General features: G+C 37.1%; 1 protein-coding gene across 5 annotated transcripts; it reads right to left on the reverse strand.

Moving 5' to 3' along the window:
- Positions 1-887: 887 nt before the first annotated feature.
- On the reverse strand, positions 888-12,976 carry NUDT12 (nudix hydrolase 12). 5 transcript variants are annotated; one of them, XM_085213355.1, is made up of 7 exons: positions 12,873-12,976; positions 11,863-12,076; positions 8,359-8,954; positions 7,270-7,437; positions 5,715-5,828; positions 3,574-3,773; positions 888-2,271 (listed from the first exon to the last, which is right to left on the reverse strand). In XM_085213355.1, the coding sequence occupies exons 2-7, from the start codon at positions 12,066-12,068 to the stop codon at positions 2,161-2,163; spliced, it is 1,395 nt and encodes a 464-aa protein (XP_085069481.1). In that variant the 5' UTR covers positions 12,069-12,076; positions 12,873-12,976; the 3' UTR covers positions 888-2,160. The 5 variants fall into 5 exon arrangements, with proteins under 5 accessions (XP_085069481.1, XP_085069479.1, XP_085069478.1 ...); XM_085213353.1 differs by having other exon boundaries at positions 11,863-12,105; positions 12,873-12,946; XM_085213352.1 differs by having other exon boundaries at positions 12,681-12,923.
- Positions 12,977-16,146: the final 3,170 nt, after the last annotated feature.

Here is a 16,146-nt window from a genome sequence, read left to right on the forward strand (position 1 = left end):
AGGACATTCTATGATTCTATGATTTAGCTTTCAAGCATGTATATATGTTAAAATTTTAATCTCTTACTTGTAATAGCTGGTAATTATTAATCTTATTCACAATCTCAGATAAAAACATTTTCTTCTTAAACCGATTTTTTTCTGCTCCTTTCATTCTGTAAAGTATCATTTTTAAAGTTATTTATGAGCATTTTTAATAACAGATTTTATTATATTTTATTTTATTACAAAAACTGAATCTCAACATTGGCTATGGGCGCCTTCTACAGAGTTTCAGTTACAAACTCATTGCTATAGCAACCCACCCATACATATAATTTCCTACATGAAAAGCTAATATTAGGATGGAACCTTTACATATATTTTTAGTTATCTTAGTGTGATAAATGGTTTATCTTTATATAATCTATATTTGCTCTTTGCATTATTCTGCTTCTTCCACCTGCTCCTCATTCCCTTCTTGTTCATCTTTCTTAACATTTTTCTCCACTACTGTCTCATGCACTTCACTCTTCTCTATCTGTAGGAAGAAGCTGCAACTAGACTTCCTTCTGTTTGACACTGATTTTTCAAAGGATTAATTCCACTGACCATATGCAGTCCTGCTAGTATAGATAGTCCATGAAAACTTCTCATATTACCTTTCCTCTGTAAAAGAGATCTTACAGCAAAGCAGTGCATTGTTTCCTTCTTAATTTCACATGGCTCAAGTGATACCCTTATTTTCTTAATTTGTAGGTATGGGTGAAACAAGGAAGAGAATGAAGCAATGTATGATTCATCACCCTTTCTAATTGTCAGAAGAGTTTCTTTCTTAAAAGCTTGATGCGTGTTGCCATAAAAAAATTGTTGCTATAATAGGAATGTTGAATAGAAACAAGTAAGTATTAGGATCTGTAGAACATTTTTAATGATTCCGGACTCACAAAGAATTTTGAAACAAATTTTACATTGATTAAAAAAATATTCATATTATTCTGAATAAACAAAGCACGATTTAATAGTAAGCTAATTCTTATGATCCCACTGCCTCCTGGCCATTTGTATTTCTTTTTATATTGCTGCATCATTACAGAGTACTGATTCATAACATAATGACATTAATAACGGTATACTTTTATAATCTTCCATTTTCATTTCATATAAGCTTATATTCCTTCAATAGCAATAAGTTAAGGCACAAATCTAAACTACAGCATTAAAAACACTTAAATAAATAATTAGTATATTGCCTTCTCAATCATACAGCTGGAGTTGATTATAATCCTATCAACTGTAAATTCTTAATAGCAGTAACAACCTACTGTCCCAATTTCTATAGAACAGCTTTGTATATATTTTCATGTCTTTTAAATAATCTACTTTTCTCCTCCATTACTCTGCCATTCCATTTCTATCAGAGAATGAAATAACTCACTGTCACTAAGTACATTACCTTATATAAAGACACTTCGGATTTTTGGAAAGATTTTCCAATGCATTTTTCATAAACAGAGTGCTGTGTTAGAAATTTAAATTCAAGTTCACACAACTGATTAAATGCCAGCCAAATTAGTCTGGGGGATCTGCAGGAACAAATGTTCTGCTTAGAATGTTCTTCATGTAAGAGACAAAAGGTACTGCATATTTACCACTTAATGATGCTATTAGCTCAAAAATAACTGTTACTGACAGGAGTTTCAACAATGAACACTGGTGTTTTCCGTGCAATGTAGAATTTAAAAAATGGAGATAGGAAAAAATGAGAATACTAGTATGAGAAAACTGAAGGATATAAATGCAGAGTTCAGACTAGAGGATAGGTTAGGCCTTCCTGTAATGTAGTAACTCCTTCCAGAGAAGGGATAGAAAAACTCAAATCAACATCAAGAGCATAATAATGACAGACATAGTAATTTGATCAAAAATCACACATGCAAAAAAAAGTAGCTGGGCACAATAAAATATTCATTTTGTCTATGTGTTGTCTGCTTCCTTGGGATATTCACTGAGTCTCCCCCAGTTTTCACTCAGATCTGAAAAAATCTGTAAAGATTTGCTTAGTATACCTCAGAAACCTAAGGAAAGACTCAAAAATCCACATGGTTGGAGAAACAATAGATAAGTAGTTCTTTTAAATTCATTCTTAATTTTAGAATTCATTAGAAGAAAGAATTTAATTCAAAGATTAGCATTCATTCCAATCCAATGTTTTATCAACTGGTGTGCAATAGCTTGACTCGGTGGTACAAAGAACAAACGCTGATTTCCTTTAATGAGAACATCCACGACCTGCAATAAAAATACATATTTTTTTCCTTAGAAGAAATATTATAAGCCATATGAAATCTAATGTTGAATTAACATAGGGATAATGACGCAATGATTATCAGTCTATTGTTACTGTAGCCATTAAAGGGTTACTACCAGAGTCTCCGAGATGCAGAAAAACACACCTGGAAGAGATGTTGGATTCTGACATTTTTGAGCACAAATGTGCCCGAAGGGATACTTTCGTATTCATACAACTGTGGAGATAGACTGTTAATGCAGTATTTAAGGTTTTTGTGAAGTCTCTGCACGGTGAAACCACCAGATGGTGCTATATACTGCTCATGAAATATTTTCTTTTTCATTTTAACGTATGGTGTAGGATAAAGTATGTTTTGTTCATTTTCTGAAACAAGTGTGAGCAGCATGGGTGTATGCTTTTAGATTAGCACATTTCTGAAGTGCACTTATGCCCAATTCTAGACCAATCTGCATGACTAGCTGCATTAGGACTGATATTCATTTAAAATAATGTTTTTAGCATTGTTAGAAATACACTGAGACTGTAGGTGGCTAATTTTGCTTTCAAGTTGACTTGCAGAGTCACAACACTTGCAACTGCTAAGCAGTTGTATAGCATTATTAGAAGTTTAGCTTTTAAGTAGTTTGTGGCAAAATCCAGGAAGACTATGCTGTATAAGCAATTCTTCACATTTTCTACTCATGAACTCTTTCTGCCAAAGTTCTTTGTTGTTGTTGTTGTTTTTTTTTTCTGTTTCACTTGATCATACGTTAAATAATCAGGAAATCTACATATAGAATTTTACATTAATGCAAAGTAAATTACACTCAGTACCAGATTATTAAGAAACTCTGTAATGAAAAAAAGATTTAAAATAATTACTTCAAAGAATTTTTTATCTAAATTTCACCTCCAGCCCCACCAAACTTGGTAGCATACTTGTTTGCAGTAATTCAGGTGAAGAATACTACTGCCAAAATGCAACACTTTTTCTTTATGAAGAAAATTAGGCTACAATAACTCTAATTTGGATGTGTCCCAAAAGAAAAAGGTGAACAGCTAAGAGACAGTAATGACATAAAATGGACTTGCCTGTGACCCAGTAATTACTGAGCTCCTTATGAGTACCTGCCTTTTACTGTTCATGTATTCTACAAATACAATATAATGCAACTACAGTATAATAAAATGGAGAGATTACTATCTCATTCAACTTGCTGAAAAAAGCAAGTATCTATTCTGCCAGAAGTGATACGACCACAGACTAATCAATACGAGAAGGAAATTAAATTGAACTTTACTTGTTCTCTAGTGAACCAGCGGGCATCCTCTATTTCATTCTTGTCAACTCTAATTTCTGTAGACACTGCAACAGCTAAGCAGCCAATCATTAGGGAGGAGGGCATTGGCCATGGCTGACAAGAGACATACTGAACATGGCCAACTTTGACTCCAGTTTCCTCTTCTACTTCTCTTCGAACAGCATCTTCTATTGTTTCTCCTATCAAAAAGGGCAAAGAACAAAGAGCAGATGAAAATACTGCAAGCAAGGATTACATTCTGTGCTTTGAACTGACTCAAAGGATTTTAAACGGCAATAGACAACTATGCATCATCTAGTTCATGGATCAAGGTACAGATCTTAAGCTCAGGGCACAGAAGACTAATAAGGCTATCCACCACAGCAAAATGGAACTCTGAAAATGAAAAATCGTAATTTTTCCACTGTAACAACTATTTCCTGAATTGATAATTTATTATACATGCAACCTACCATTACCTGACACTGTTCCTTAAATGAATTTTGAAATGCAGATCTGTTCATTTAAAAATAGCATTGTGTTAATTTTTAAGTTTTCAGTAAGAATGTAACAGCTGCTCGTTGAACTACTTAAAATGACAAAAATAGAGACTTAAGTAGAATTGTACAAAATTCTGTACTGTATTATTCACTTTCTCTGATTCATGCTTCATTATCTTGATACGTGTAGACAACTCTCCAAACTTAAACTGCAATGAAAAAAAAAAACTTTATGTCCACATTCACGGAAGATTTACAAGGCAAATCTTTACTGAGACAATGCTTAGGCAATGGAACAGACTCCCCAAGAAAACAGTCACAGTAACAAGCCTGCCAGAGTTCAAGAAGTACTTGATAGCACTCCCAGAAACACGGCTTCATTTCTGATTGGTGCTGTGCAGGGACAGCAGCTGGACTCAGTGATCCTTGCAAGTACCTTCTGATGTGAGATATTCTATAACTTCTGATGTGTATGTGGAGTGGAAGTGGTCATAAGCTTACATATATGCATATATAAGCATATACGTGCTTTGCAGTAACCACTGATTACAGATTCACTGAAGTGGACAATCCATGCATCAGTGTTTTATTTGAAGATAAGAAACTTTTTAGATAGCTCAAACCAGTTCTGCAAGAATCAATTTTTTTTACTACAGATCGCAATATGCACTGATGTTCTTACACATTCTGCTTTCTCCCATAAGATAACTAATCACTAGTAATGCAATCTTTTCAGTCTTTTAAGTCTTCTCATCCAACTACAGAATTAATTTCTGGATAAATTTCTGTGGTTATCTACTTCATTTTTTTTTTTACTAAGCAACAAACCAAGTATTCTTTCAACTAGCAAGTGAATTACTAAGAGATAAAAGTTCTAGAGGAATTAAGTTAAACTGATCAGAAACTGATAAGATCAGTGGTCTTAAATTTCAGTATATACATTTGAATCAGTATCAGAAAGTACTAAAATTGGGAGAATTAAGAAAGGAGTAAAGAAATAAACCTTTTTTCAAATAAAGCTTTTTTTCAAATGACATCAGCTTATTCATGCTCTTGCCATATTTCACTTGCATGCAGTTACTGAATACAGTTCAGCATACTGTTATTTACTATAAATTACACTATAGCTGGTGATTAAGATGTATTCACAATATAAGAATATTTTATAAATCATTCTTCAACTACCAATAATTTTAACTAATTCTAAATATTACTGCTGAACACAGCTAGCAAAATCTCTTTGCTTTTCCTTGAGTATTACAAGATCTGTGCTTATCTTCCATATAATCAATCGCTTAAACATAAAGCAGAACTTCTATTTCTCCTATATTAAAACCCCTTTGTAAAAATCACCAAAGAATCACCCTTACATGTATTTTAAAATGTCTTTTGTCACTTATTACATGATTTAGAAATGTATGATGAGAGACTGATTTGAAACCTTTATTTACTCTGTTGCTTTTTTTTTTTTTTTTTTAAAGCAGTTGTTGCAGAACACAGTACAGGTATGTTTATTATTACAACTTATCTAGCAGGAAACAAGAATATTTATTTGACATAACACAGAACAGATTTCTGAATTATTTACACTGTATAAAGCTGGTACATGGGAAAACCATCTGATAAGGGAAAATTACTCACCAGGTTCTACAAATCCAGCAAGACAAGTAAACATTCCAGGGGGAAACCTCTTTTGTCTACCTAAAAGGCAGTGATTCCCATCTGGGTGAATGACTTGCATTATCACAACAGGATCTGTAATGGACATTAAAGGAACATATTTCATATTTCAATTTTCGGAGGACTTAAAAGCAGCAAGAAAATTCAGCCTATATTGAAGTATATACATAAATGTGTACACAAAGAGCAAGCAGTTATTTTATTTTGCTTTGATTGGTTGTTTTTTGTTTAGCAGCACAAATACTTTGTGTAAGCAGTTTACTAGCCACGGCTATGGCATAAATTATCTGCTACCCCAGCACATAGTCTGTTAGGAGTCCAGAGGTACTAACTTAGCTATACATCCAGCAGATAGAAACAATTTCAGTAACAAATGCAATTTACTATCACCTCCTCTAAAAGCACAGGCCTGTAGGGTACAGTTTCCACTTAAATACACAATGCAGAGCCAGGCACTCTGAATGCAATACTGACTAACCTTTCCACTTTCACTTGTTTGCTATCAATTCCTTATCTGATGTTGCATCTTTTCACTCTCGATAATTTTATGCACCTTTTTCTTTTTTGCTAAATATTTTCTATTGATATCATTTTTGTCATATGTTTCTGCATACTGTTAATCTACTTTCTTCCCTTTTTATTCTCAATTATTCCAATGTTTTGTTTTAAAATGTTTCTGCCTCAGCGTTAACATTTTCCTCTTGCTATTATTTTTCAGGCTTTCTCTTTTTTATTGTCCAAAATGCCAGTATTTTCTCTCTAGGTTTACTTCAGTAATTATCATAATCAATGATCTCAAAGTCTGTTGTCCTACTCACAGGTATCTGCCACATGGCACAAAGAAGAATATGCAATACTGCTGTCTGTAAACCCTTTTTTGAGAGAAAGGCATAAGTATCAACACTGATTTGGCAGTCTTTTCTATATTCTCTCATTCCTTCTTTAAGTCTGTTGTACCAGAACTACAAATGCAAAAGAGAAGAATAGGTAGTGGAAGGAAAGGTGATACCATATCATGCAGGAAAAAAAGAGCCATTTTCATTCCTTGTTATCTTCGCATCAATACCATACCAATTATAATAATCTCCTTTGCAACATGTAAATAAAACGAGCTGGAGAATAAGCTTATTTTCTGAATAAAAATAAACCTGGCAGTTTGCAACTGACAATAAAAAGTCAAACAGAGCAGATGGTTAATGCTGTCACTAAGAGAAAAATGTAAAATTAAACCTTCTGGATTGTTAATATCATTATATCATTTATATTGTTGGAATTTCTAACTACATTGCATTGCAGTAAATGCTCTTATTGTCACTGTCATTTTTTTGTCATGGTATTAAGCAAAAGAGAGAAATCTGAATTTTGTAATCCTACATACAGCTGAAACACGCACAATCTGGGAAGAGACAAATATGTAAGAACAGAACAGAAATTGAAATAATTAAAAAAAAAAAAAACACCTGAGTAAACATGCACTTCGTAACATTTGAACAAGCTTATCTTACAATATCCTCACCAACTCTTGGATATGACGTGTTATGAACACCTTGGAGACTGGGACAATCTTCTTTCACACAAGTTTTCTTGTAGCCACCATCTTCAATCTTGGTTGCACTCCCACAAGTTGGGCAGAAACGGTAGCGGCTGTGCCATGCTAAAATAGATCTAGCCTGGGCTACTACTCCTATTAAAAAATAGATTAAGAATGCATAAAATCGCATACTAATTCATTTAAGCTCTTCAAATTAGAGAAAAAAAGAAGTATTAAAGCCTAACGTAAAAATCAAAGTAGACTATGGCTTAAACTGTTATCAACTGCATCAGAAGCCACATGATGCAAGTTTTTTTTATTTGCAGTACAGCATATGAAATACAATGCATGTATGATGTAGATACAGATCAATTTATTTAAGATATTCGTCCAGATCAACATAACCTCTTCTTCACTGAAATTTCTTTGCCTGCAGGAAGTGCCAGAACTGCATACCACACTTTATCTAAGGTGAAAAAGGCATTTACTACAGATATCTTGACATAACAAGGTAATGACTGTCTCACTTAAATTTGAGGTGCAAGTTGAGTTTGCCCTTTATCCTTCTCTAGAAGTGACATTATTGCAACAGAGCTGTTGTAACATGCCTGTGGCAGTCATTCAAACTGGGATCCCAACCTTGCAACACTTGCTCTCAGTTTTCTCCTCTGGTTAAGTATTCAACACACCCTTACAAAGGACTTGTAAAGTTTCTTGTAATGAAGATGAGTAACAACAGATTTTTTCTTTTTTTTTTTTTCTTCTTCTTCTTTTTACAACATTAATGCACATGCATTAATATTAAAACAGTGTTATTTGTAAAACCATGATAATTAATACATTTAACAGTTTACTACTCACAGTTGCAAATATTAGCACTTTGCAACTATACATTTTTACACATAGAATTCTTCACAAAACCACTAACAAAACTGTGAAAATTTCATTTTTTCTATTGTGATTGAAAATACTTGATTACCTTGCAACGATTTGTCCTTCCAGCATACCTCAACAAATACCAAACCATATCTTTCTGACTACGTATTTGATCACTGTTGATTTTATGCATCTTACCAGCTTCGTTTTCAGGCAGCTGCAGTAGTGCTGGCATTGGTGGATGAAGAAAGTAACAATCCTCGTGCTTCTGTTTAAGTCTCTCAGCAGAAGTAGGATTTATGCTAAGAGCAAACCAAGCGACGAGCCCATCATCATCACCTTCTTGTAGAACCTCCCCATTGTGAGCAGTCAAAAGATTCATGTGCAACTTCAGATCAACTCCAAGAAAAATCAAGGTGACTTCTTCAGTCTGGCTTATGTACTGTTCCACATCCTTGTGGTGCAGTCTGCAAAGCCTAACTTCTGGCTGCTGCAACTTCTCTGCTCCCCCTCTCAGAGTAACCAATGGACTTAGGTCTGAGAAGAGTATGTATACTGTAGCTGGATGGCTTTGTTTTTTGCTTAGCCACTTGGAATCTATTCTTTTATCACTTCTTCGGTCCAGAAGCGTTGTGCCAAAATAATTTGAATATCCTTTCACTTCAGTTGGCAGAAAACCAGGCTTCTGTCCACCTTTTGCATTAGCCAACAAATTAGCAATGTGCTTGTACCCCCAAAATTTAGCTATGTCCAGAGCTGTCTGCCTTGACTTATTAATGATGGATCTATCACACCTACAGAAACAGAAAAGAACAACAGTTAACAGAGTGAATTTTTTCAGGAAGAGTTCCAATGTTGTACTATTGTTACAGCACATAGATTTGATACTATTGAGCTGCATCAACTTTTCAAAACTCAGAATCAAGGGCGTTCTTCAGGCTATATACTGATGGTATTAAAAAATGATTGTAGTTTTTATTTTGCTATGGTCAAATCTCTCATTTTTGGTGCATTTTTGACATCACTTAGCATGCTTCATGTAGTACAAGAGTAACCAATTAATTAAAATCCCAAACACTGCAACATGCTGTCCTGCCCTGCTAGAAGAAACAAAAAAACCCCCATTGGCTCAAGACTCTTTACAGGGGAATTTTGAAAGGCAAGAAAGAGCACTCTTCTGCCTTACCAGCAACACAAAATTAAGTAGTTTAGTTAGCACAGCTTTCCAGAAGCTACCAAAAGAGTCTTCAAAACACTTAAAAAACAAGTTTACCAGTAAGTAAGAATGAAGAATATGGCCTGTGCTTAGAGAGAAAAGCAGCACTCAGGTAAGTCTGGGACGTAAGTTGGCCTATGCAGATCTCTTTGTTCCCAAAACAAAGCAGAATGAAACATCTGGTAAAGCAGTGACTCATTGTAAATATTTCAATAAATTAAAAAAGTATATCTGAAATACATGGAAGTGAACTGGTGAGCCAATCAAAAAAGAGTAAACTACTATTTTTATTTTTATTGTCAATTTTAAACCAGGAGGCTAAGTAAAACAAAAATACTGTAAAAAACTGTAAACTAAAAATTGTAATGTAAAAGAAAATATTACTGTAAAAACTGTAAACTTCAAATTATACAGTAGATGCTGTGTCAGACTTATTAGTTTTTAAATCCAGAAGACACCAGTGTATTCACGTTGCTGATACACAGGTAACTTTATCACAGGCAGGAGTGCTTTTACATGAGATTTCAATTAAACTAAATCGTGTCTGAGAGAGTTCGAGTATATTGTGGGGAAGTAATCAAAGACTAACATAAAGGCTCTTGGTGCTGAAGGAACTGATATTGCTCATTTATTCTCATTTTTTTTTCTTCTTAGGTTAAAATCTTGCCTTGTTTTCTACTTATTTTCTTATCACTTAGACACTGAATTTCATTCCGATTTTGTCTTCCATTTTCTGCCTGCTCGGGACCATGCAGACTGTGATGAAACTGCTATCCAGTATCTTCGGCAGTGGCCCAAACTTTTCAGATCACCAAGATACTTCTTCCAGTCTATAAATGTCTCTCATAGCTTTTCTCAAGCATGGATGAATTGAAAAAAATCACTCAGGCTTAGTTTGCAGAATGTTATACTAACATTACCTTGCTAGTTGTACTTGATGTTCATGTTTACACATCCAGCAATTGCGTTTTTCCACATGACTACTATGACTAAACATTACTGATATGAAACCAATGAGGCTGTAGTAACACATCAGTAAATAGGGCCTAAGAGAACGGCCATGAAAAGGGCATTTACAAGCAGAAAATTCCTTCTTTCCTTCTTTTTTTTTTATATATAATAAGCAGAACTCTGTCAAACTGGCAACTTCTCCAAAATCTCAGAGGGCTCCTCAAAAACACACAGGACTTCAATCTACAATATGTGGCACAGCAAGGCTGCTCTACTTGCTAGAATACACTAATTACGGTACAAAAGAGCACTCACTTGAGACTCCATGGTGAGCCCCAGCAGAAGAAGGTACATTACCTTAGTAGGTCTTAAAAATAAGGGTGAGAAGATCTGGGAGGATGTTGAACAGCAGGCTTGATAATTACTTATAACCACAGAATGAACTAGTCTAGTTTGGCAGTGTAATTAGGGATACAGAAAGGAACTGACTGGTCTTCATAGAATCACTGAGACGTTTGGGTTGGAAAGGACCTTAAAGATCAAATAATTCCAAGCCTTCCTGCCTTGGGCAGAGATAACTCCCAGTAGATCAGGCTGCCCAGAGCCCCATACAACTTAGTCTTAAATGCCACCAAGGACTGTGCCACTCAGATTGCCATCATCTATGAACTTGCTGATGGTGCATTCAATCTACTATATCTGTCATTGATAAAGACATTAAAGAACACTGAGGTCAATACTAACACGAGGGAGACACCATAGAGGTCAGCTGAGCTCTTGCTCTCACTTTGGAATGTTACTCATTAGAAACATGTCAATCCTAGCTTTATATGGGCTTTAGAGAACCCTGAGGTTTGAGGACCTCTGAAGCATTTTCTGCTTTATTCAGTCTCGTGCAAAACCAGAACTACAGGATTTGACTTGAGGACAGATAACAAAAATTAAAATAAGTCCTTGACAAGCAAAAAACATGTCTGGTTTCATATTGACCAAAGGGGAGGAAAAAAAAAAAAAAAAAAAAAGAAAAGCTTAAGAAGGAAGAAGTGTCTGAAAAACAATAAATGAATGAAATTCAGCAATCATTGACTTTGGTAAAGGCATGTCTATCATGTCCAAGATAATGGTCAATATGCTTGCAGATATTCTGCAATATCACTGGTTCAAATGTATTACAATTAAACCTGAGACAAAAAGTCTAAGTGGAACAATTAAATTTATCAAATTTATACTCAGAATAGTACTTGTAATGGGATTGTATCACTGTATTTTATTGTACTGTATTGGTTTTTGGGAGGAGTAACCCTGTCTTTGAAGATCAAAGCAATAACTTTAGAAATCCTCACATAGTTGAAACTGTTAGCAAGTATGGAAATCATGATGCAGTAGCACAATCCAGTTATAAACTGACATAAATTTCTGAGTTTTAAGCCTGAAAATTCTTCTGCTATCTACCAAGTAAATGTACGTCTCTGATGCCGCATTTAAATGGGAAGAAAGGGATCGAGCTCCTCAGCGGGACCTACTGAACAGCTTACCCTCCTTCAAGAAGAATCCGCACAACATCAAAGTGTCCATTTCTCGCAGCGTACATCAGGGCTGTCCAGCCATTACCTGCAGTCGCATTGAGCAGTGACGGAGAACGGCTGAGCAATGCTTTCAGCCCGGCTGCATCTCCAACCGCAGCAAAATTATGCAGCTGGGAAACCATTTCCTGATGGAAGTTCTTTTCAAAGTTGGTCATTGTCTCAACTGAGTTAGAAAGAAGGAACACCTAAAAACTGTTAGCAAAATATTTCAAGTAAATGAAGTAAATTGTTAACACTACACAGATAACCCTAAATCCTGTCACTAAATTATGGTAACGGTCCAATTTGTGTAATTAGAACATATTTGTTGCCCTCGAACAAATTTTTTGCCTCCCCTGTCCACAAACATGGTAAAATTTTACCTAAACAAATCAAAGTTACTTTCAAGGAGGCTTAAGGAGAGAAGAACTTTGCTGCAAAAGTGAAATTTCTTTGAATGTGAATACTCTGGTTTCTGAGCAACCATACTGCAAATCCAGATTTCTGAAAAGCACCAAACCCAAGAAACAAATCCAGGTGCCCGGGGAACAATAGAAGATACACATAAGACGGGTCTCTTTCCAGAAGACCAAACCACCCTTCTCTGGGGCGATCTTTCCTAAGCAGATCTCCGCTGTGCAGCGTCGTCCATTTGTCTGCACCTACGGCCCCACAGCCGCTGGGTGGCCCACACGGTCAGTCCGCCCACTCCCAGCACAGCACAGCACAGCACAGCCCAGCCCAGCTCCGCGCGCACGCGCAGCCCGCGCTTAGGGCTGCGGACGCACCCGCGACGCTCTCCGCAGCGTCACCAGGGCGCTTCGGGAGCCGCCAGGGTGGCAGCAGTTGCGACTCCAAAGGTCGTGCCGGCGTAGGCTGCGGACCAGCCGCAGGCGGGGGAGGGTCGTGCTTGCTTGAGCAGCTGTTTATCTCCCGGGCCCGCACCCGCTGCAGGGCCGAGCCACCGGCCGCCACGTTACCGTCAGTCGGGCTCCGTGCGCACTTCCGCCGCGGAAGGGGCGCGTCCCAGGCCGCCCCGCCCCGCCCCGCTCCGCCACCCGGGGTCGAAAGGGCGTCCAGGGGGGAGGTTGCTGGGTACCGAGTGCTGCTGGCAGCGGTTCCCCCAGTCCGGCAGTACTGTCTGGTTACTCTTTGCCAGACAAGTTATTTAGCTAAAAAAAGCAGATTTTTTTTTTTTTTTTTTAAGGCTGTCTTTTGCAAGGTAATAAACCACGATAATGATAGAATGTGCAGTAATTGCAAGAATTGTGGAACAAACGAGGTACAGCAGGGGACAGCAGTTGAAAGGGAAGCCGGAATGCTGGCTGTCCCCCCTCTGCCCTGCCCTCCTGGGGCCCCACCTGGAATACTGCGTCCTGGGGCCCCCAGCGTGGGAAGGACTGCAGCTCTTGGAGGGGGTCCAGAAGCAGCCCGGGAGTTGGACTGCACCTCTCCTAAGAAGGAAGGTTAAGGGAGCTGCGCTTCTTCAGCTTGGAGAAAGCTCCAGGGAGATCTAGTTGCCGCTTTCTTTCAAGAGTACTTGAGGGGAGCTGATGAACAGGAAGAGAACTGACTTTATAGTCGTATAGCGATAAGATATAGTGTTTTTTTTTTTTTTTTTCTTTCTTTCTTTTTTTTTTTTCTGAGTATGGCCCTGGAACAGGTTGCCCAAGAAGGATGCCCCATGTGGATGCCCCATCCCTGGAGGCATTTGAGGCTAGGCTAGATGTGGCTCTGGGCAGTCTGGTGTAGTAGTTGGTGATCCTGCACATAGCAGGGGGGTTGAAACTAGGTGATCATTGTGGTCCTTTTCAACCCAGGCTATTCTATGATTCTGTGATGTTGAGGCCCTGGCATAGGTTGCCCAGGGAGGCTGTGGGTGCCCCATGCGTGGAGATGTTTAAGACCCGCTTGGGTGGAGCCCTGGGCAGCTTTATTAGCAGGGTGGCTGCGCTGCCCACAGCACATGGTTGGAACTGGATGATCATTAAGGTTCCTTCCAACCTAAGTTGTTTTATGATAAAAGCCGGAAGATAGTTTCAAAAGTGTGTACTGTTAATGTATGAAAAGCTTGGGGAAATTGTGACTATGCCAGTCCTAAGAAAATGCATGTATTTAACAAGCATTGCTTCCTAGCAGCATCGAAACATGAAAATTATTACTAAGAGCGAAGAGTGCATGCAGCCTGTGATTAGTGAGAGAAAGGGCACTTAGAACTGCTGAACATGAGCTGACTGTAAGCATCTTTGTTGCCTAACATCTGCAAAAGGAAACATCTGGGGGAACAGAGACTTATGGTAAATACTTAAATACTTGTACAAAAACTCTGAAGTAAATTGGGTTTTTGGGAACTCAAGAAGGATGTGCTTGTTCTTTTTAGTCAGTTTTAACCCACGTGAATGAAGCAAAAATAACACTATACATTGCAAACCATATATCAGGGGCTGGGCCAGACTCACCAGCTGTTACACAAGCTGTTTTGTTGCTGACACACTGGTAATACTGATGGGACTACTGCAGTTTGTCTGCCTGTAGTGAGTGGTTACCAAGCTTTGTACTTGGCTTAAAAAAATTGTGGATAAATGCTAGTCCAACACCAGGTATTTTGAAGTCCTGATGCCAGTCTTAAGCTTTCAGAGAATAAAGGAAAAAATATTTACTTAAATCTGTTTGTTCAAAGATATTTTGGTTTCTTTTTACATGCCTTTGGAATTATTGAGTCTGGTGGATTCATATTTTCAGGTTTTTTGAGTATATCAAAACTTTAAACTCATAAGGACCAGACTGCTTTTGCTTGTGGTGCTTTAAGGAAACATGAGACGTATTCTCAACAGTGCATATTTGTAGCACTGAGTGAAGAGAATGAGAGAAATTGTGAGTGGGTTCTGTCAATCCCAGCAGTGGCACAACTGCTTGCTGGGTCTTATATGGTATTGCATAGAAAAAATACAGCTTGGCCTCAATTTTTAAAGCTGATAATAATTTAGGTTATTAATTTTTGCAGTATGTGCAGTTCTGTAATTAGTCACTGCTAAATGATCAGCTGAAAGTACTAAATTGTTTGGAGTTCACATATCTATTATATGTTTTTTATACTTGACAAGTGAGCTTGAAAGTCTATGCTGTGTGTTGTTTTGTACTCTTGTAAAAGCTATACTCAGCAGAGGGTCAGCTCTGTGAGATTATGTGTAGAAATAATGATGGCACAAAGCAGTGAATGCACATAAGGAATTGATAAGAGCTTTCTTCCAGATAGGAACAAATGAAAAGGTAAGGAATGCGATTTTAATTTTATTTAATCAGCTGGAAACTGTCTAGCCATACCCGATACGGTGTGGGTCATGTACCCATAAATAATTGTTTCCACCTGGTGAAGAGCTGCCACCAGCTCCTCAATAGCTGAGTCCCAGAGGCCTTCTTTCTTCCTGTGATGATTAATGACTGAAGAAGGAAATAGCTTTTCGCATTGTAATAGGCATTCAAAGGCACAAATTACTTCTTAGTAGTGTCTTAAATCTGCCATTTACGAAATTATAACAATGCAGTCTTATATCGTGATCTGTATAATAAAGTCACTGATCTCTTAGGTGGGCTGAAGCATTCTTTGTTCAGGCAACTGAAGCTTTTCTTGGAGCACAGCATAGAAATTTATTTATTTGAAAATAAAGTCTTACCCTGTTAAAGACTTAGAAATTTGCTTTGCTTGTTTGTACAAGGAAACAACTCAAGAATGAGAAAGTATCCTAAATCCAAGACAGAAGATGAGACAGGAGACTGAGATTGGGTGTGTTGGGATTGTGAAAGAAGTGTATTGCTCAAAGCTCTATGAGATGAAATATATGCAGTCTCTTTAATGTTCACATTCACGTTAATCTGTATATTTAAGTTGATTATGTATAATCTGTGTACACTCACATACTTACACGTGGAAATCTTACTGTAACATGTACAAACTACGTAGTGAAGCAAATGCTATAGACAGAAATATCAGATACCCTTCAAGCAGACTTCCATTATCTTCAGTACTACCTCTTGCAGTCCTTTTATCTATGGCAGGTCCAATATGAAACAGTTTCAGAGGACCATTTGACTAGACTGTTTTCAGACTTCAGTTTTCAATGAATTTATTAGGCTCTTTTTTCTTTTTCAGTGTTCTTGTTTTTCAGAAATTAAAAAAAAAAATGTTGTACAGTTCTGCGTTGCCAGAACTTTTTTTTCTACCTTACAATTCTTTTTATGTATACTTGGGTGTCT

The sequence above is a fragment of the Meleagris gallopavo genome, chromosome Z, assembly GCF_905368555.1.
Source record: "Meleagris gallopavo chromosome Z, MGAL_WU_HG_1.1, whole genome shotgun sequence".
NCBI classification, from domain to species: Eukaryota; Metazoa; Chordata; class Aves; order Galliformes; family Phasianidae; genus Meleagris; species Meleagris gallopavo.

Coding starts and splice junctions, on each gene's coding strand:
- NUDT12 (XM_085213355.1), bottom strand. CDS start 12,068: ATGACCAACTTTGAAAAGAACTTCCATCAGGAAATGGTTTCCCAGCTG. Junction 8,955..11,862: donor CGGATTCTTCTTGAAGGAGG/GTAAGCTGTTCA, acceptor CTGTTTCTGTAG/GTGTGATAGATCCATCATTA. Junction 3,774..5,714: donor TGCTGGATTTGTAGAACCTG/GTGAGTAATTTT, acceptor CCTTTTTGATAG/GAGAAACAATAGAAGATGCT.